The sequence below is a fragment of the Trematomus bernacchii genome, unplaced genomic scaffold (assembly GCF_902827165.1).
Source record: "Trematomus bernacchii unplaced genomic scaffold, fTreBer1.1, whole genome shotgun sequence".
In the NCBI taxonomy this organism is placed as follows: Eukaryota; Metazoa; Chordata; class Actinopteri; order Perciformes; family Nototheniidae; genus Trematomus; species Trematomus bernacchii.
Genome location: NW_022987839.1, coordinates 4905027 through 4925950, shown reverse-complemented (window position 1 = coordinate 4925950; position 20924 = coordinate 4905027). Strand labels below are relative to the sequence as shown.

Below are 20924 nucleotides of genomic sequence, written 5' to 3'. Positions count from 1 at the left end.
TGTCTGCTGTTAGCTGCTTCATGCTAGGTGGCTAATGCTAGTCGGTGTACATCAACAAACCGTAGAACAACGAGGAGCAGAAACACCGGGTAATACTGAGTACTTTTACTATAATACTGTGTACTTTTACTACTGATAATACTGAGTACTTTTAGTACTGATAATACTGATTACTTTTACTATAATACCGAGTACTTTTGCTACTGATAATAATACTGACTACTTTACTCAGGTATTGTACTTGAGTAAAAGTAGCATTAAAATATAGTCAAAGTACCAATAGTAATAATAAACAAAATTATCATGAACATATAGTTAACGTAGCAAAAGTAAAAGTAGTGATTGTGCAGATTGGTCCATTTCAGAATAATATATATGATATGTTTTATAATGATTGATCATTAAAGTGTTCTCAAAGCTGGTAAAGGTGCAGCTAGTTTGAATCACTTTGTATACTGCAGGCCCTGCAGTATACAAAGGCTGACATTCATTGAAATTCATAGCAGGGTAGCTTATGACTTTACTCCAGGTGGAACTAAAGTCTGATTTAAGAGTTGATTATATTTCACATCATTAATCCAAATCTGTAAAGTAACTAAAGGTATTACATACATGTAGTGGAGTAAAAGTAGCATACAATGTACTCAAGTAAAGTACAAGTACCTCTATAGTTGTACTTAAGTACAGTACTTGAGTAAATGTACTTCCCACCTCTGCTGTTAAGCTACTTCTTAGCTGTAGATTGGTTTTGTGTTGACCGGAGTGTTAATACTTATTTCAGAGACACAGCAGGAGAAGGAGCACTGAGAGCAACATGGAGGAGAACAAAGAGCCCCCCAGAACTCAGGTCAGTGTTCACTTCATCACAATATATTTCTAACACTGTTATCCCTGACACTGGGGTACATTTATTTTATATAAGGATTTTAAATTATTTTATTTAATGAGAAAAACAAACTTGAGCATTGTCGGGTTTATTCTCTTACATTTAGATATGGGTTCAGGTGTATATCAGTAGTGTCTCTACTTTAAAGAGTTCTCTCCTGCTGATGTTCAGGGGCCTCATTTATAAAGCCTTGCGTAGGATTCACGTGGGAAGGTTGCTTACGTAGGACAAAGCAAATAAATACGCACAGACATTTTCGGATTTATAAAACACTGCGTACTGGTTTCCCTTTAAAAATCACAATCAACTCGAAATGCGGCGCAGCTTTTGCGGGCTTCACGTAATGCCCATATTTGCCTATAAATAGTCAAAGAAACGCCCCGTATTAATATTCATTTTGACTGACTGCAGGAAGAAGATCGCAGGAAAAGACGACAGAACAGCTAAAAATGACATTTCACACCGTGTCAGATTTTGGTTATTTTGGGGAGGTCGAGATAAACCATATTGTTTGGTGGATGCAGTTTGAACCAGAGTAGCAGCATGGAGGTCGGATCGTCACCAAAATAAATAAATAAGTGGTCCGAAAAAAGTTAATGACAAAAAAAATACACATAACCTAACCTTCCTCAGGCAGTGTGTCAGTGTGTTTGTGCCGGGGACAGGAGACACCCCCTTGATGAGAAACTGTAAGAAATGATCAGGGAATACCTCCGGAGTGGAGTCCTGACGACTGGATCTGAATTATTATTTGTATTTGGTGGTTTGTGTTCCAGCTGTCGATCAGCTGTGCGCAGCGTCTCCACTGCAGCCTGTGCATCTCAACCCCCCCCCCCCCCCCCCCGCAGCAACTATATATCCATAATCCTCCAGTTAAAGGAAATACAACTAATGTGTTGTGTTATATTAGCTGTACAATTTACCACATATGGTGTTCTTAGTTTCCATACCTCCTGTGTTTTACGAGCACCAAGTATTGGTGAACGGCATAAAACATGATTAAACATGATAGTATATAAAACCATGCTCGTATCCAGGGTTGGGAGGGTTACTTTGTAAATGTAATAAGTTACTGATTACTGAATACATGGCTCTGAAAGTAATCCGAATACAGTTACAGTTATGTGTCTTAAAAAAGTAACGTAATCAGATTACTTTTAGAATACTTTTGGATTACTTTCTTTTTCCATCACAGATGGGTATGTTTTGGTGAACAGGAGATACAAAAAGCAAAAGGAAACTGAACGTGTTTTTACTGTTTTAATGGCTTATCAAAAGCACAACTGAAACATAACATCTGAAACGATGTAACAACATAATAAACTTTTTGGGGATGCAGCTTGGGATGTGAGGAGTGAGGGACACGGCTTAGAAAGGGCGTGTCGCCTTCTGTCCTGCCAGTGTTGGCAGGACATTAATTAAAATGTCGAACTCGGACTTCATTTTAAAGGAGAGGTGTCATGCTTTTCCGGTTATTACCCGTCCCCTTGTGTGTTATGAAGGTTTAATGCGGAAACGGTGTGCAGAGTCAAAACCCTCAAAGTACACCCTATAGCGAGTACAACTCTAACACAGAAAATACCTCCCCAAAACGCCTCGTTGGAGATACGTCATTGTCCATTTGATTCTTCCGGGACGGCATGATGTCAAGCCGTACCCGGAACGAAATGGACCAATCTGTGGAGCCGTTGCGTTAAGCCCCCGCTGAATGGTCCAAATTGACCAATCCACGGACTTCCTCACACACACATCTGTGTGCAGGGAGCAGGCAGCTCTGCTGATTTCTCCTCCCTGGCTGCAGGCTGATAACAGACAGTTGGGATCGCGGCGAAATTCTCTCTGCAGACCCATTCTCACAGTGTTTATCAACCTTTTTCTTACTCAATATCAAGCCACACTTATTGTTTTTACTTCGGATGTGAGTTTGTGTGTGCTCAGGATGAGTTTGGCTGTGTTTCGCTATGTATCGCTAACAAGGAAACCACACCTCCATGGAGCTCAGCGCGATTCACAACGTCCCGACCAATCAGAGCACACTGTGCTCACAGGGAGGGTGGGGGCTGGAGCTTTGGGAGCTACAACGAGCCGTTAAAGGCAGAGAGTGAAATTCAGTGAATACAAGTAGTTTACAGAGATGCTGTATGAGAAACCAATGTGAGTTTGGAAAAATGCACAGTATAAATCTATTTTAGTATACCTCAACAATGGAATTATGATCAGTGGAAATGGCCATGACACTTCTCCTTTAAAGACATTTCGGCCAGGGGTGTTGAGCTATATTTGTTTAAGCACCGGATTGGCAAAACAGGAGACAGTGTGCACCAGTCTGCCTTGATCTATGAATTCATGTCCGTGACACTCACAGTATCTGCTGCCCACAGCTGTTTTATAGAAGGAAAACCTCCTTCACTTCATGAAATCTCTGCAGCACCAGGAGGCAGCGGGAGGGTTAGCTCAGCCTCTGAGAAGAGGAGCGCGCAGTACCTGGCTTTCACGCACCACCTTCACTGTGTTTACCTTCAGAATCATTAGAAAGGATAAAGAGCGACCGCAGGCTGATGTGTTTTAACCACACACACCTCTACACACACACACACACACACGATTTAAACGCAGTCTTTTGTTCTTCCATGTTTCGTTGTTATTGTTTCACTGAGCGGACCCGCACAATGTTTTCAAACGCTCCCTTTTTTGGTCCATCTGCGGCGGTAATAGGTTTTGTGCGCTGTGATGATTTGGCTGTACCTTTAGTAATGAATATTAAAGGTTGTGAGGAAATCTTTCCACCAATGATTCCAGTAAGTAATCCAAAATGTATTCACTTCAGGTTTACGAAAGTAACTGTAATCAGATTACTCGTTTTTCAAATGTAACGCGAGCTGAAAACAGTTACTTAATTTTTGTATTCTGATTACGTAACGCCGTTACATGTATTCCGTTACAACCCTGCTCGTATCTACAACCTATAGAAATGCAAAACTGCGTCAGTTTAAAGTAATTCTGTCCCTCTGTTTACCGCATCATTTATGAGAATACATTTCTTAACAAGAGAACATAATCGAGGGGTGATCAATAACATTTCCGTATTTATTTATTTCTCCAAGTTATGTTTTTGTGTGCACTGAGGAGTCTCAAACAGGCGTTTGTTTAATCATTTTAAGATTGGCTTTAATCAATTTGTGAAAATTAATTCTTCATGTATGATAAATAAGAGGTAACGTTTTATTTATGGTAGAGATAATGGTAAGGAGGCCCAGCGGTTCATATCTTCTTTACACTTATTGAGAAGAGTGGTAAAGTTTTTAGTGAAAGTACTAAGAAGAGAGCGAGTGGCCTCAATTCCTAAATATTTGAAGCCATCTTGAGCTTTTTTTAAAGGGCAAAAGGCTATGGGGGAGTAAATCGGCTGCAGAGTTTAAAGCTCTTTTGTAAATGTAATTTATAACCTGAGACTTTCCCAAATTGATCGAGGATATCCAGGATATAGGGAAGCAATGAGGCAGGCTCGGATACATAAGCAGGTCACCCGCGTAAAGGGACACCTTAAACTTTTGTCCTGCCCGATCAATGCCTTTGAAATCCTTACATAAACGAAGTGTTGTTGCCAAAGGCTCAATTGTTAGCGCAAAATGGAGTGGGGGAAGCGGGCATCCCTGTCTTGTTCCTCTTCCAAGGGGGAAGTAATTAGACGGAGTGTTATTAGAGATTATAGCAGCCAGGGGAGAGGAGTAGAGAAGTCTAATCCACGCAATTAATAAAAAAATGTAAGCCACATTTTTGGAGGGCAAGGAATCTCCATTCCACCCGGTCAAAGGTCTTTTCCGCATCGAGTGATATTACTACCTCTGGGTCTGGAGACCGGGCAGAGTGGACCATATTAAATAGTTTTCTCAAATTTGAATACGAATGTCGGTTCTGGATTAATCCTTTCTGATCAGGAGATATAATATCTGGAATCATTTTCCAGACGTCTGGCCAGGACCTTAGACAGCACTTTAAAGTCTACATTCAGTAGGGGAATAGGGAGATAGAGGCTTGTCGTAAAGTCATAGGAAGGGAGCCTGAAGAGAGTGCTTCTTTAAACATTGTCTGAATAATTGGTGCTAGTTGAGGGGAAAACTTCGGAAGTTGAAACATCTGCGCTCAATTTAATGTTTTGTTCCTCTGACACAGAGAGTAACATTTTGAAAGAAGACCTCAGGGTCCTCATTACATTCTGAGGCATAAAGGTTAGAATAGAAATGCAGAAAACCTTCATTTATGTCCTCATGATCTATCAGGGTCTCTCCTGTATGTGACTGAATTTCAGTAATTGACCGAGAGGCAGCTGTTTGACGAGCTTGCAGGGCCAGGAGCTTGTTTGCTTTGTCTCCAAATTCATAGACATTATGCTTGGATTTCAAAATAAGACGCGTTGCCTCATCAGTAGTTAGAAGGTTGTATTCAGTTTGCAGACGCTCCTTATAAAGATCTGGGGTTGGAGTTAGAACATATTTCGAGTCAATAATCTTGATTTGATGAGGTAAACTTTAAGGGACTCCCACAGTGTGGCATTAGAGATTTCATGGGAGGTGTTTGTTCCTAGAAAAAAATTGATTTTGTCCGAAATTAATTCAACGAAGCGATCATCTGATAGTAGAAGAGGATTGAGTCTCCAAACTCTGTTCGGAGGGGGTCAATTTGGAAGATCCAGTTTGAGTACCATGGAACTATGTTCAGATATAACTATGCTATTATATGAGCAAGACCTCCCATAATAACAAATCCATTGTCAAGTCTAGGTATTTTAAAGAATAGTTTCTTAAAAAAACTACTGTCATCGCAATTTTGGGCATACACATTTACTAAAATCACTGGGTTAGCAAAGAGCTGCCCAACCACAATAATATACCTTCCATTAGGGTCACTAATAATATCCTTTGAGTGGAAATAAATGTTCTTGTTAATTAATATGGCTGTTCCTCTAGCTTTTGCATTGAACTTGGAATGAAACACTTGATCAACCCAGTTTCGTTTGAGACCATTAACATTGATATTACACAGATGAGTTTCTTGTAAGCAAGCTATGTCAACCTTTAGTTGTTGCAAGTGGGACATAACCCTCTGCCTTTTATTTGGGTTAACTCCTTTTACATTCCAAGATACAAACTTGGTAGGGTTGTTGATCATCCTAGTGGATTTACCTGCCATATAAACCTAGGATAAGAAACAAAAGTCCTGGCTGAGAAAAAGGAGAGGAGCAGGAGCATAAAAAAAAGCATAATAGAAAAAACGGGGAAAAAACTAACTCGGACTCTAAACCTGTAAACTCTTACCCTTGTGTAATAACTCACTTTGTGCTTGTTTGGCTGTGCACTCCACTACAAGCTCTGACACCACAAGAAAGTGGAAAAAAAGGATTTAGCAATGAAAAGTAGTAATATGAACTTGCTAAACCATTGCTTCCCGGTTAACAAAGTGACAATGTGGGGAAACCATCCTAAACTATTGGCCACAAACAATCAGCACGTCCTTAGCAACAGAGAAAGATAATTAATGCAAAAATAAATAGGCGGACAAAAAGTAGGAACAGCCCAATAGCCTAGAAAATCAAAAGTCACCTGATAAGGCGAGCAACGCAACGTATCAGGGATCACTAGGACATGCTTATATATCAACTCTCATAACTCCGTAACAGCCGACCGGACAGCTGTATTTTGAACCTAACTCTGCCGGTAAGGGAGACTCAACAGCTTTTTATCAGAAGAGGAAACATAAAAGCCCGAGCAAGATGAGTGTGTGCAAGAATATGTGCTCAACCAGAGTCAAAAACGAACTTAGCAGGTACCATATCTGGTTGCTGTGATGATAGAATGAATATTAGTAACCAATTAACAGTTGAGCAGCAATAGCAATATGTAACTGTTACCTCCTGACGAGTAGTTCGTAACATTGTCTCTTACATGTCTTATTTTTGGAGCACACTGCTCGTAAGCTACGAGAGATGATACTCAGTGTCCACTTGCCGGTCGGCTTAATTAGCCTGCAGCTTAGTTCACTTACCGGCTAGTCCAACACATCTAGTTTGCAGCAGGTTGACGGCACTCCAAAAAAGCAGCAGCTTCAGCCGGAGAATTGAATTCGTGCCTCGTTCCGTCCACAACAACCCAGAGTTTAGCGGGGTAGAGGAGGCTGAAAGCGAGCCCGGCGTTTCTCAATGAGGTCTTGATGGGAGTAAATGCGGCTCTCTTCCTGGCTACTTCTGCACTGTAATCCGCATATATGTGAATCTCTGCGCCTCTGTACATCAGGGGACCCTTCTCCCGTGCAAGCTGCATTACTCTTTGTTTCATCTGGAAGTGGTGAATGCTGGCTATGAAGGGACGCGGTGCGCCATCTTGTCTCCTCTGGACGGCCGGCCGGTGCGCTCTATCCACGGTCAAGGGGCGAGGAAACGCGTTGGGCCGAATATTTCAGCCAGAAAGGATTCAATGAAAGTAGTTGGACGGGCACCCTCAGCTTGCTCCGGTATACCTGATATACGAATATTACACCTCCTGGATCTGTTTTCAAGGTCGTCAACTTTCAGCTTCAGTTGTTTGTTCTCCTGCAGTATATCAGCCAGTGTAAACTCCACTGTAGTTATTCTTTCTGTAGTCGTTCATTTTCAATGGCCTGGATTGTCTCATCGTGCCTGATTATAGCTGCGTGGTTGGATGTTATTTGTGCTGTCAAGCTTCCGGTAATACGCTCTTCCATGCCGGTGAGTAGCTTCTGTATGTCAGAGAGAGACAGCGTCGGGTTGCCGACCTCGCCATGTGCGGAGTTGTTGCTAGCTTGCGATGCTATCCCACAGTCCTCCTCGTCTCCGCCGTCGCTCTCATTGTTGTCGCTCAGAAACATTTAGATTCTTATAAGAGTTTGGAAAAATCTCAATATTGAAAACATTTGTAATTCTAAAACATGTAAATATAGAAAAGATTACAAATGTTTAGAATAATTAAATTCAGAAAAAGTCAGATTTCTGAGAAAAAGTAAGAATTCTGAAAATAAATGTATTATGAAAAAGAAATACAATATCAGAATAATATATACGATATGTTTAAAGTGATCATTAAAGTGTTATCAAAGCTGGTAAAGGTGCAGCTAGTTTGAATGACTTTGTATACTGCAGAGTAGCTTGTGAATTTACTCCAGGTGGAACTAAAGTCTGATTTAAGACTTGATTATATTTCACATCATTAATCCAAAGTAACTAAAGGTATTAAATACAGTAGTGGAGTAAAAGTACACCATTTACCTCCGAACTGTAGTGGAGTAGAAGTAGCATAAAATGGAAATACTATGCATACAATTCTGAGAAAAACGTCAATATTCAGATTTTTGTTTTAAAAGTCCAAAATCAGAAAAAATCTGATTCTTAACCTGTTAAGCCCTGAGCCTGTTTTTCAGGTCTCAGGCTCGAAAATGACATTCCCAGAACAAATGACCATATCTTCCCTTCTAAAAGGGTTAAATTAATAATCTTTTTTCTCAAAGTAATGATAAACTTGTGAGTTGGATGTAGAAAAGTCAGAATCAATATAGATGTTTTTTATTTTAAAGAAAATTCAGATTTTACATCGTAAAAAAACTGTAAATTATAGTGTCCGTCCAAAAATTCTTTTTTACTTATAGTGAAAACCACCCTTGGATGATGGGTTAGTAGACTAAAAGCTGTAGGAATTCAAAGTACAAGATATAAGTACCCTGTATCAAGATTGATGCAAAACAAGTGACATTTGACCTTTTTAGAGTGATTTAGCAAAAAGAAACCACTTCTGGGGTCATTTGGGTGGATTTTCCATATCTCTGGCCCCCCTTGCTCGATTTGATGGTTGACACCTCTTTCTGACCGTTAGAGCCAATAGAATCGAAGGGGGAGTCCCCCACACACACACGTTGTGAAGAGAAAAGGTGGGGGCTTCGCGCATGTAATTTTCCATCAGAGTGAACCTATCTCTAGCTTTGACATCTGGAAACGGAAAAGCAGTTTTAATGCTTATGGATTATCAGAAATCATTTCAAAGGGACACAGACACATTAGATTAACCTATGGCTTAACTTCAGCAGCGTTATTATCATTTTAATGCCATTGAAGACCACTTTGGAGAGACTACAGAGCCAAGGTAAAAATGTTAGCATTTTTAGCTACCTAGCGTCACCTGTTTTGATGTCCGTTTTTGCTTATAACGTCGCAAATACGTATAATTCAGTGGTAATGTCGGTGTCAATCGATTCTGTGTCACCTCACGATGTGAAACGATGTGTTGGATGTGGTGAAAAGATAAATAATACGGTTTTGTGAGTGATTTTTGGTGCAGTAAGGTGTTAGCATTTTTCGCTCGTTGCTAATTCAGAGGCTCAGTGTTAGCATTGTGGGTTTTCTTTTGAAAAAAAAAATGATCAGTTAGATGAGTTTCTTCCCGTTACATGGATATAAAACATTCATAGTTTTATTAAATGAACATGCCCTCAGACACTGTTTCCTGCAAGATGTTGCGGCAGTGCCCCGGTACCGGGGTCTCTCGGGCTTAACAGGTTAAGAGTTTGGAAAAATTGCAAATTGGACATAATGTGTAATTCTGAAACATGTTAAAGGTAGGGTAGGTAAGTTTGAGAAACCGGCTCGAGATACACTTTTTGTTATATTCCATGGAATGCTCTTAACATCCCGATAGCAATGAATATCTTAAGTGCTTTGACAAAAAATCCATAACAAAATATCATCTGTGGAAGCCGTAATACTGTAAAAAGTACAACCAATGATTTTAGCCGGCCCGGCTAAAATAACTGGATGGCCTGCCTGTCAGCCTTCCATCTGTGCACTAACTTATCTCGTGCCCTCATTGGTCATGTGCGCGTTCGTGTGTTGGAGGAGGGGCTCTATAAGGAAGTGGCAGATTTTCTCCGGTTGTGTATTTTCAAATTCTAGCGATCTCGAGCCGGTTTCTCAAACTTACCTACCCTACCTTTAATATAGAAGAGTAAAACATGTATTAATAACCAAAAAAAAAAAAAGTCAGAATTCTGACGTCTGAAGTAAAAAAATTACAGTTATGGGGAAATAGTAAGTATTATGAAAATAAATGTATAATGAAAAAATATACAATATTATTAAAAAAGTCACAATTATGATAAAAGATGTCGCAATTATGAAAAAAGTCCATATTACGAAAAATCACTTCTGAAAAATGTAACAAATTCGGAGAAAAATCTGATTTCAATTAAATTCAGAAAGAAATACAAAAATCTGAAAAGTCTTTGAAATAAAAGAAAACATCAAATTTGATTAAAGGTGGGGTAGGTAATTTTGGAGAAACCAGCTCGAGTGCGCTAGAATTTGAAAATACACAGCCGGAAAAAATCTGCCACTTCCTTACAGAGCCCCTCCTCCAACACACACGAACGCGCACATGACCAATGAGGGCACGAGATAAGTTTGTGCACAGATGGAAGGCTGACAGGCAGGTAGGCCATCCAGTTATTTTAGCCGGGCCGGCTAAAATGATTGGTCGTGCTTTTTACAGTACTACGGCTTCCACAGATGAAATATTTTGATGGATTTTTTGTCAAAGCACTTAAAGCTCCCATGTCATGCTTTTCCGGTTATTACCCGTCCCCTTGTGTGTTATGAAGGTTTTTATGCATGTAAACGGTGTGCAGAGTCAAAACCCTCAAAGTACACCCTGTAGCGAGTAAAACTCTAACGCCTCGTTGGAGATACGTCACTGTCCATTTGATTCTTCCGGGTACCGCATGACATCATGCAAACAAACAAACAAACAAACAAACATGGAACAAAATGGACCAATCCGGAAGAGCTATGGTCACACCCAGCGGCGCTGGCCGCACCCTCTGCCAGCCTAACATTTACTGTTGGAAGCTCTGGTTCAGTTCACAATCGATCCAGTCATGCCAATGCCAAGGACCTGTTTCCTGAAATGTGTGGAGAAATCTGAGCTGTTTGTCCTACCGACGGAAGAACCACGACGAAGTCAGTGGTTGAAATTTCTTTTTAACGCTGTTCCTTCAGAGGTTCGAAGAACGTTACTGTGTGCGCGGCATTTCACAGACGAAAGCTTCCAACTGAAGGACGATGCTATTCCTAGTTTGTTTGGACCGTTTGAAGCAGGGGAAGATTCGGGTACACAACCTGTAAGTTTGCATTGTTATTTGTGTATTTATCAAACAAGACTGTTTAAATGTGTAAACTGTGTCGGACTGCTAAGGCATTGACACAGTGCTAACTAAGTTGCTAGCGTTTCCATAAATCAACTCTAATATCAGCAGATGGCCTTGCATACATGTATCTCATAGCAGGAGAATGTCTGCATTCACACACGAAATACTCATAGACAGTATACTCCGGGTGATTTGCCGTACGGTCAGTCGCGAAACGTAATTACATTATAGTTGGCGTAGGGTGTATGCTACCGAGCTAACCAACGGAGCTAGACATGGGTTTGCTCGGGAATTTTTTTTGTTATGCCAGCTACAATGAATGTAGCAGACTACCCGTATAATATTGCAATTGTAAACACATTCTTGCTAGCCTAATATGAATCACTAGCTTTTGTTCATAGTGGTTTTATTACACTAAACAAGCCCAGCTTACTGGGCTAACGACGTTGCTAGCGTTTAAATATATCAACTACAATGTCAGCAGATGGCCTTACATGTTTGTCATGGCAGGAGAATGTCTACAGTCACACACGGAATACTCATACAGTATACTCCGGGTGATTTACCGTACATTGTGACAGTACATGTACATACTGCATGTATAGCTAACGAGGCTAGCTATACATGCTAGCGCAAACCAATGTATTCATGCCAGTTACAATGAATGACCGAACGTAGCAGACTACCCGTATAAGATTGCAATTATAAACACGTTATTGCTAGCCTAATATGAACCACTAGCTTTTGTTCATAGTAGTTTTATTACACTACATTATAGTTGCCGTTCCTCCGAGCTAGCGTTCATATCGTGTTAGCTACCAAAGTAAACAAAGCTAGGTTAGCATATTAGCTGGCAAGCTTACTGTGTTCATTAGATAGATGGATTAGATAGATCCACACTCCTACCACAACTACTACTAACGAATCTAAAACAACTAAGTTTCTCTAATATTTTGTGATTTGCATTTGAAATCGTCCAGCCAGATCCTGCCGGACAATACATGACGGGACTACCACACTGATGCATCGTCCTAAAAAGCCCCGGCTGCGATAGGCAAGATGCCGACAACGGGGAGGAATTGATGATATACCGTGTATATATGTATATTTATGTTCATTTTGTACATTTCTAAAAATAAAGTTTAATGGAAATACTTAGTAGGCCTATCCTTTCTTCCCTGAATTATTTGCTCCTATAACATATCATTCATATATAGCAAACCATGATTTGATTTCTCATCAAACAGTAGTAGTTTATTACAGGTAAAAATAACTTACTCTTTGTTATGACCGGCTCGTAGGCCACAACGGAAAGACAAGGAGACATACACGAGTTTACAAAACCACGGCACATTTATTGTGGTAAATGCAGAGATAGGTGGTCGAGGGGAGAGGATCGCCGAGTTCGTCCTTCTGCAGCCGCTTTGGAGAGAGACAGGGGCCGCCGTGTGACTCCGGGCAGCTGGGCTTAATAGCACCTCGGCTCCGGCCAGGTGTCCGTGATCGCGCTGATTAGCCTCTTCAGCTCCACCCCATCGTAAGACCTGCAACACACCTGCACAAAGGCCCTGGGGCCGTCACACTCTTCTATAACAACAGTTGTAGGTACAGTTCGGTTAGTTAGCGTATAAAATATACGGCTGTACCGACGCCATTATAAGACTGATGTTCCGAGAGCGAGCCGAAAAAAGCACTGTTAGACATGGGCGGAGCCTCTCTGGTGGTTGACTAATCAGAACAGAGTCGCCGAGCTGACCAATCGGAGCACACTAGGCTCACAGGGAGGGGGGGGCAAGAGCTCCAACGAGTCGTTTAGTGGAGAGAGTGAATACTGCTGAATACACATACTTTACAGAGATGCTGTATGCGAAACCAATGTGAGTTTGGAAAATTGCACAGTATAAATCTATTTTAGTATACCTCAACAATGCAATTATGATCAGTGGAAATGGCCATGACATGGGCCCTTTAAGATATTCATTGCTATCGGGATGTTAAGAGCATTCCATGGAATATAACAAAAAGTGTATCTCGAGCCGGTTTCTCAAACTTACCTACCCCACCTTGAAGTATGATTTGGTCATATAAAATCAAATGGGCTTGTTTCATTTTTGTAGATCTCTGCACGACGGCCTCTCACTAACTCTTTGTCTCTCGCTGTATATTTTAGGAACGGAGAAGAAGAAAGCAAACCGAACCTCACATCTGTGACCAGTGTAACAAATCCTTCTCAACATCTAAAACTTTAAAGATTCATCAATGCATCAACACTGGAGAGAAACCGTACAGCTGTGACCAATGTGGCAACACTTTCAATACTTCATTTGAACTTCAGTCACATTATCGTATTCACACTGGAGAGAAACCATACAGCTGTGACCAGTGTGGGAAAACCTTTGCTCAGAAAGGCAACCTTTCATCTCATCAGCGAATTCATACTGGAGAGAAACCCTACAGCTGTAAACAGTGTGGCAAACAATTTACTGAGAAAGGTTCACTTCAAACCCACCAGCGAATCCACACTGGAGAGAAACCACACAGCTGTGAAGAGTGTGGGAAAACTTTCACTACTTCAAGTAAACTCACAATCCATCATCGTATTCACACGGGAGAGAAACCATACTGGTGTGAAGAGTGTGGGTCAACTTTCACTACATCAAGTAAACTCAAAGTCCATCATCGTATTCACACGGGAGAGAAACCATACTGTTGTGAAGAATGTGGGAAAACGTTCACTACATCAAGTAAACTCACAGTCCATCGTCGTATTCACACAGGAGAGAAACCATACTGGTGTGAAGGGTGTGGGAAAACGTTCACTACAACAAGTGATCTAAAAAAACATTGTCGTATTCACACGGGAGAGAAACCATACAGCTGTGAACAATGTGGGAAAGCCTTTTCACAAGGTAGTACACTTAAAGTCCACGAGCGCACTCACATTGCGCCGTTTTGAATAACTTTGAGAGCCAAGCCAGCTGTTACTTCTCCTAATGTCCTGATAGCTGTATTGTTATACACTCCTGAACAAAAATCTGAAAACCGGGTGGAGAAATTACCAGAATTCCCATTTCGCACTGGTGGATCATAACCAGGTTGTAAGTAGAGCTTCAAAATGCAAAAACAAGAAACAGTAGCAAGAGACCAAAAGAGAAAGTAGGCAATTTATTGAAACCTGAATTTATACTCAAACAGGCTGATCACCAGCGCATAAAAAATGTAAAACAATAGCCAAAAAAACTGAAATTAAAGTGTAAAAAATGAACCCAGTAATGAGTTACCCCACCAGTGTTGTTGATAACTTCAAACATTTATTTAGGCAAGCTTGATGCAAGTGTTTCCAGGCGGCTTTTGGGAACGTTGCTCCATATGGTGCTTCACGAAGGGCATCCACGCTCTGGAACTGATGTCCGTTTTTGTAAACTTCCCTTGCCTTCCATCCCCAAACGTTCTCAATAGGATTTAGATCAGGATAGTACAGAAGAGTGACGTTATTCTCCTGGAAGAAGTCCTTAATCAGGGGGTTGTTTTTCGGTTGAAAGACCCAGTCACCACCATTGAAGGAAGAAGGACCCCATATCATAATGGATTCTCCTAAAGTTGGAAGCCATCAGGACAATCCAGGTTACAAAATATTCCACGGTTCAATGTCCCATTTTGTATGCTCCATTGCAAAGTCCAGACGGGCAAGTTTATGGCGCGTAAGGAGACGTAGCATTCGAATACTTTTGTTGTTCTTCAAGCCCTTCTCTCCCAGATGTCGTCTTATCAGAATCAGAAACAGGTTTATTACAATGTAGGTTGACGTGGACAAGGAATTTTGACTTGGTGTCGTGGTGCAAAAATTAAAAACACAGATAGAAAACTATTTTGGTTATTGGGCTGCAGTCAGCATCTGTAATGGCCTTAATTTGGGTCGAGTTTTGGCCTGTGTCTTTACGGAAAGCCCATAGGATCATTCGGCGCAGCTGAAATGTTTTTGGGGTCTACCACTTGACTTTTATTATCCACAATCGTGCCACGTTCAAAGACAGAAAGCCTTTTGCCATCAGGAGGTCATGACAGTTTGAATGCCTGACATGAAAGCCACATTTTTGTGCAGATTTTGACTTTTTAAGGCTATGGTCTTAAACTTTTGATCAGAAGTTTTCAATATATTGTCTACTGCTATATCTATTGCATTTTGCAGCAGTTTTTCCTATCATTGTAATTAAGTAGCCTAGTTTTTGTTCTTCCTATGAATGTGGCAGATGTCACTTAAAGGGGACCTATCATGCAAAATGCACTTTTGTACGTCTTTTATACATGAATATGTGTCCCCGGTGTTCCAGGGAACTCACCAAGTGTCAGAAAACACAACCCTCTATTTTCCTCCATACCCAAATCTCAAAAAAAGGGGCTGCAACGGATCTAATGAAAACTGATCCAGATTTGAACACTGTCCTGACGTCAGGACGGTGGCGCTACGCCTATTGGGCCAACTCCACCAATCAGGAGGAGACAGCCACGGCCATTGCCGTTCGAAAGCGCTGGAGACGCTGTAGTACATATGCCAGGCCTGTAAGTGGCGCTGTAGTCTGCCACAAAAGCAGTGAAGAAGACTTGGTTACCATGGTTACCCTTCTGTTTATTCTCCGCTGTGGCTTTCTTTCTCCCTCCCCGAGGCAAGCGTTTGCTCCCGCTGCAATGCAATCCCTCCCCGTCGAGGCAAGCACTGTAATTCTCTCCGGTTAGTCCACCAGCAGATGACAAACACCCACCTCTCCGCCTCTTCCAAGGAACGAGGGGACCGTGCGGCAGAGTTTCAGTTTCAGTTTGTTTTGCCGGTCAAGATGTCCGTTAAAGTTTAAATCTTCCGGACAAAATTTGAAAAGTGCCGGTCAAAGGTCTTCTTTGTTATTTATTGAGCTTTAAAACAAATGAATAACGACTCTATATAATAAAACACGGAGATCTCTTTTTCTCCCCCTCTTCTGACAGCCCAGCAGCTGATCAGAGCACGTCTCCCCACTCCTGTTTGGTATTTTGAAAACAGAAATGTATAAATATACCTTATATAGGTATGGCCCTACAATATATCATTTAAATATAGCATGATGGGTTTCCTTTAATTCTTCTACGAGTAACTATGTTTTTGTCCTTTGTGGGAATTATTTTAAATTCTCTATTTAGTTTTTCTCATTTATTTTGTTTTCTCATGACTGCGTGATTTTTGCCGTCTGCTTTAATATCTGAAGCTGTGCACATGTATCTTGTTTTGAATTTTTTCATTAAATGTTTCAACATAGATATGCTTTGACTCATAATTCTTAATCATGAATCAAGGTTTCTTTCCAGCTGTTATTGATTTTCAATAGAATAAATAAAGTTAACTCATCAGTGTTGCAAACTGTTATGCTTTTCATATCCTGACACTGTTTGAGTTTAGTTCTAATAGCGAGTTTAAACTTTTCCATTTAGATTTAATATCAAAAATCTACATTTATCAATTTGAATACCAAAATGTGGGAGTAGTTTCATAAAGTCCATCTTTAAATCTCCCACAGCCCTCTGCAAGTTTACAAAAGAGAAGGGATTTAATTAACTCCTTCAAAATGAAATGTATTTAAATGTTCCTGTATGAAACCTCTATAAAGTCCTATATATGTTGAGACATTTTATTAAAAAAAACGTTTTGATCTTTTACATACATTTCTTAATATCGTCTGTATATATTATACTTGCTATTCAATTATCTGTTATATCTGCAGTTGCAATTTTAGTGAGCATCGAGTTCAGAATGTGTGTTGCCCAACATTGTATTTGCTTCATGTGTGTAACTTTCACTGAATAGTTTTTATTCCAAATTTTGGTTCAATGGAAATATTTGAGTTGCTTTTTTGGTACTTTTTTTGTATTTACTTCAGGCGATTTTCTAAAAACTAAGACACGTTAGGTATGAGAAGTGATAAAGTACATTTGTGACGTTCTTGTTTTGTTTGAATAAACATTGTTCGTGTGAAACTCTGATATAGTATTATCAAATGTTCTGAACATGAAGTCAAATAATGAACATCATGTTCATTATTTGACTTCATTGTGACAGCCGTTAGTTTTCTGTATTTCTGTGTTTTCTGCTGTAATAATCTCATTTTTGCTTCTTTTGAATATGTGGCCCTTCAGCTGAAATGCTCCTCTCGAGCTCTGTTCCTAAATATCTATAGAGCACCCAAATACTGCATTGGGATATATTTCTTTTAAATCCTCTGGAGCAGAGAGAGGAGCTGTGGATTATTGTTATTGATTAATGCATCAGTGTTTCTTAGGGTCAAAAACACTAAACTCACAACTTTAAAATGAAAGCGTTTAGTTTATTTAATAAAAGAGCACATGTTCAATGTGAAAAGTGACAGTAGATATAGATTAGTTTAAAAATGAATTTTAAAAAAAAACTTATTTTTTCTTTTTAAACACCTTGAATTTTAGGGGGGGCACGGGGCTCCGTTGGCGGGGCTCCGTTGGCGGGGCTCCGTTGGCGGGGCGCAGCGCCCCTCCAAGACAATGGTAATGGAAACACTGTAACTGAATTGTGTTCTTGATAACTATGGACTGACTCAGCATGTGACGGAGCCCACAAGGGGCACACTCTGGACTTAATTCTCTCAAAGGGTCTGAATATCTATAAGGTTGTGGTGACTGATGTTGCACTCTCTGATCATTCCTGTGTTTTCTTTGAGAGCTCTATTTCTGTTCACAAAAATGTTAAAAAAGAGGTAACCACAAAGCGATATTTAACTGGAAATACTAGGGAAATGTTTACTCAGAATGTTTCTTCCACACTTGCCCCTGCTAACATCTCAGGAAATGAGCTAGTAGATCATTTTAATTCAAAAATTAAACATGTTAAAGATGCCATTGCTCCAACTAAGGTAAAGGAAGTGACTGGCAAGAAAATATCTCCATGGAGAGAGGCCATGACCGTGAAAACAGAAAAAAGGGAGTCGAAAAGCAGAACGCAGGTGGCGAAAAACAAATCTCCAGGTTCATTTTGAAATCTATAAAGAGACTTGGCTTTTATAATTTGGAATTGAAAAACGCACGACAGTCTTTCTTCTCTGACATCATTGCCATTGCTCCAACTTATTATCTTTGCTTTTTAATACCATTTTCTTAATGTCTTTCATTTTTGTAAAGCACTTTGAATTGCCTTGTCCCCCCCAAAAGGTAGGTAAAGTCATTATTGGGGTTAAAGTCCCCTCGTATGTGCAAGTCCCCTACGTGTGCCGTTTTGGTTTCAAGACTCTGGTTCACGGAGGACACCAAAAAAGTCCTAGAAAGACAAGGTAAACTTAACTATGTGCATTTAAAAATATAAAAGAGGAATAGTTTCCGCGAAAACTAAAAGGTACCATGGGGTCAGATTCTAATTGTCCAAAGGGGGGTTCGTTTAGCATGAAACACTTGACATAACTAAAGGACAAGTTAAACAAGAAAGTAGAAAGAAAGGGAGGTGATAGAAAACTATTTCTGCTAAAAAGTGAGCAATGATTGAGAGCCAGAGCTAAACATTTCAGATGTGTGTATCTCACACTGCACTGTCACTTTTATTCATGTATCTTTCATATTGAAATGAGTGTTTTTAAATGTCATTTTATAATATGTTTCTTAATGTCTTTCATTTTTGTAAAGCACTTTGAATTGCCTTGTGTTGAAATGTGCTATATAAATAAACTTGCCTTGCCTTTTATTTACAGGGGCATTTAGTTAATTATCCCCCATCTCTTTCTCTTCTAAACATGGAGGCAGTGGCACAAACTCGCATCTGAACCAGGGTTATTTCTAGACTCCATCACATAGGTGAGACCTTAAAAAGGATTTACATCAAGTTCCCTTTGCTTTTGTTTTTTCCCCTCTCTTCCCTGCTGTCTGCCGCCTGCTGGGAGCATCCTCTCCCAGCTCTCTAAATGCCTCTGAAGCTTTTAACGCTGACAGCAGCACAGACTCTAAAGCTCTGTGGCGCTCTGTCACCTCTTTCCCTGCACACACACACACACGCAGCTCATGTGTTTCTGAAATGCTAATCTGCTGCGCTCTGACAGCTGGATTGTGACTGGAGACAAAGATACAAAGATAATCCAATACACAGTGTCAGGCTGAACACGATGAAAACAGCCTGATATTTACACTTGAAAATGGAGCGAACCCTCCCCCCCCATGTGTTAATTCAACTCATGTGTAAAGAGAGGAAGAGGAGCAGAAAGCGGAGCAGCTGCTCATCAAACTCACACCTCTCTCTGAGACCCCAAAGCACAGATGGACTTTTAACGACAGAAGTTGATAATGGTGTCTTCAGACTTTTTTTTCTCCACCAAACAAGTGCTGATACCATCTCTGCTGCATACCATGTTTCTGCACTAAGAAATACATCTTCTGATAACAGTTTGTATAGAAGTGAAGAAAGCATGTGACAGTGAACTTATTGGGTGTGTCTCTAGAGAGCAAACTATTTACCAGATCATGCCGCTTAAAAGAAAAGGAAAGAGGATCATTGGTCACTCAGAAAACAGACTTTTTTAGGATTTTCAATCAAGTTTTCTGTTTTTATCAATAAATACAAAAATGATGTCTGCTCATTTGGATCTGCGAATGTGCTCCCGGACAACTACAATACTTTTGGACATTTCATTTTAGCAATCAGGTTTTGCTGGCAGTACTTTGGGTTCCTCTGGTGAGGTTTGTAGTGAATGGATCTCAGTGTCACTAAAATAACGTAATTGTACTTCTTCTGGTGAATAACAGTAATGTAAGTGAGTTTGAGTGACATGCCATGAAACAGAAATTCAAACCTGTTTTTTGGTAACAGACACAATCCTGTTTGTAAATAAAACATGTTTTTTTCAGAATCTGGGTTGGATTTAAATTTTGCTGAGCCCCTGTGCTTTTGAGGCATAAAGGGATAATATATAGTTAATTTAATTTGCTATCCCTGCATCTTTGGTTGCTTGCTTTGAGATGTATTTAAGATCTTTGTTTTATTGTTCCACTTGGACACGTTGCTCTGCATAAGAGCGTTGTTCTGACACTTAGAGTTACATGTAGAGATGCGTCTGCCACAGAGAGAGAGTCCGCTCTACATAGAGGAGAGAAGGAAGATAGTGGGCCTCGGGGAAAGATGAACTCAGTCACACAGGGACTCCTGACAGACTGGTTCTCCCTGCTTTAATGACAGCCAGCAAACTCATTAAGCATGACAAACAAACACACACACACACAGATACACACAGACACTGCTGAAAGATCTATAACTCTGCTGGGGTCTTCATAGAGGAATAAAACTACGTACATATGATCAGTGGAGGGTTCATCTCTGGAACCCAGGAAATCAAGCTTTATTTTGAGGGGCAAATGGTCATGATAAAAGCATATAAAGGACACAGACACACACACATACACACACACACACACACTGCTATTTCAGCCTATTTCAGGTCCAATCATGAAATCATTAAGTTCATATCTGTATATCTTAAAATGCTTGTTTGGATCAGGAAGCTTTTAAGATGTTTAACTCTTTTGTTACACGTGCTTCACCCTATTGTCAGTCAGCTGTTTTCAGCCTGTAAGAGAAGCAAACAGAAGTTAAACAGGAGTTACAGAGATAAGGAGCCTTCATCTAAGGTGCAAAGAAATATTTTAAAACTAAAAACTGTTTTCAAATGTAGAGCAGGTTGTAAGCGAGGCTCCGTTTGTGAATGAGGAAACAGTTCAGAGTGTCAGCGCTGCTCCTCCTGCTGGAATGAGTCAGAGTTTGATAAGCCCTCCCTCTTCTTCCTGCTCTCAGACACAGCCAGCTCCA

At 40.3% G+C, this 20924-nt stretch overlaps 1 protein-coding gene across 1 annotated transcript; it reads left to right on the top strand.

Annotated features, from left to right (window-relative positions):
• LOC117500243 (gastrula zinc finger protein XlCGF49.1-like) lies at positions 1-14329 on the top strand. Its single transcript, XM_034153044.1, has 3 exons — positions 1-89; positions 782-847; positions 13260-14329. Exons 2-3 carry the CDS (start codon positions 815-817, stop codon positions 14043-14045), a joined length of 819 nt encoding a protein of 272 aa, XP_034008935.1. The 5' UTR covers positions 1-89; positions 782-814; the 3' UTR covers positions 14046-14329.
• The last annotated feature ends 6595 nt before the right edge of the window (positions 14330-20924 follow it).

Coding starts and splice junctions, on each gene's coding strand:
- LOC117500243 (XM_034153044.1), top strand. CDS start 815: ATGGAGGAGAACAAAGAGCCCCCCAGAACTCAG. Junction 848..13,259: donor AAGAGCCCCCCAGAACTCAG/GTCAGTGTTCAC, acceptor TGTATATTTTAG/GAACGGAGAAGAAGAAAGCA.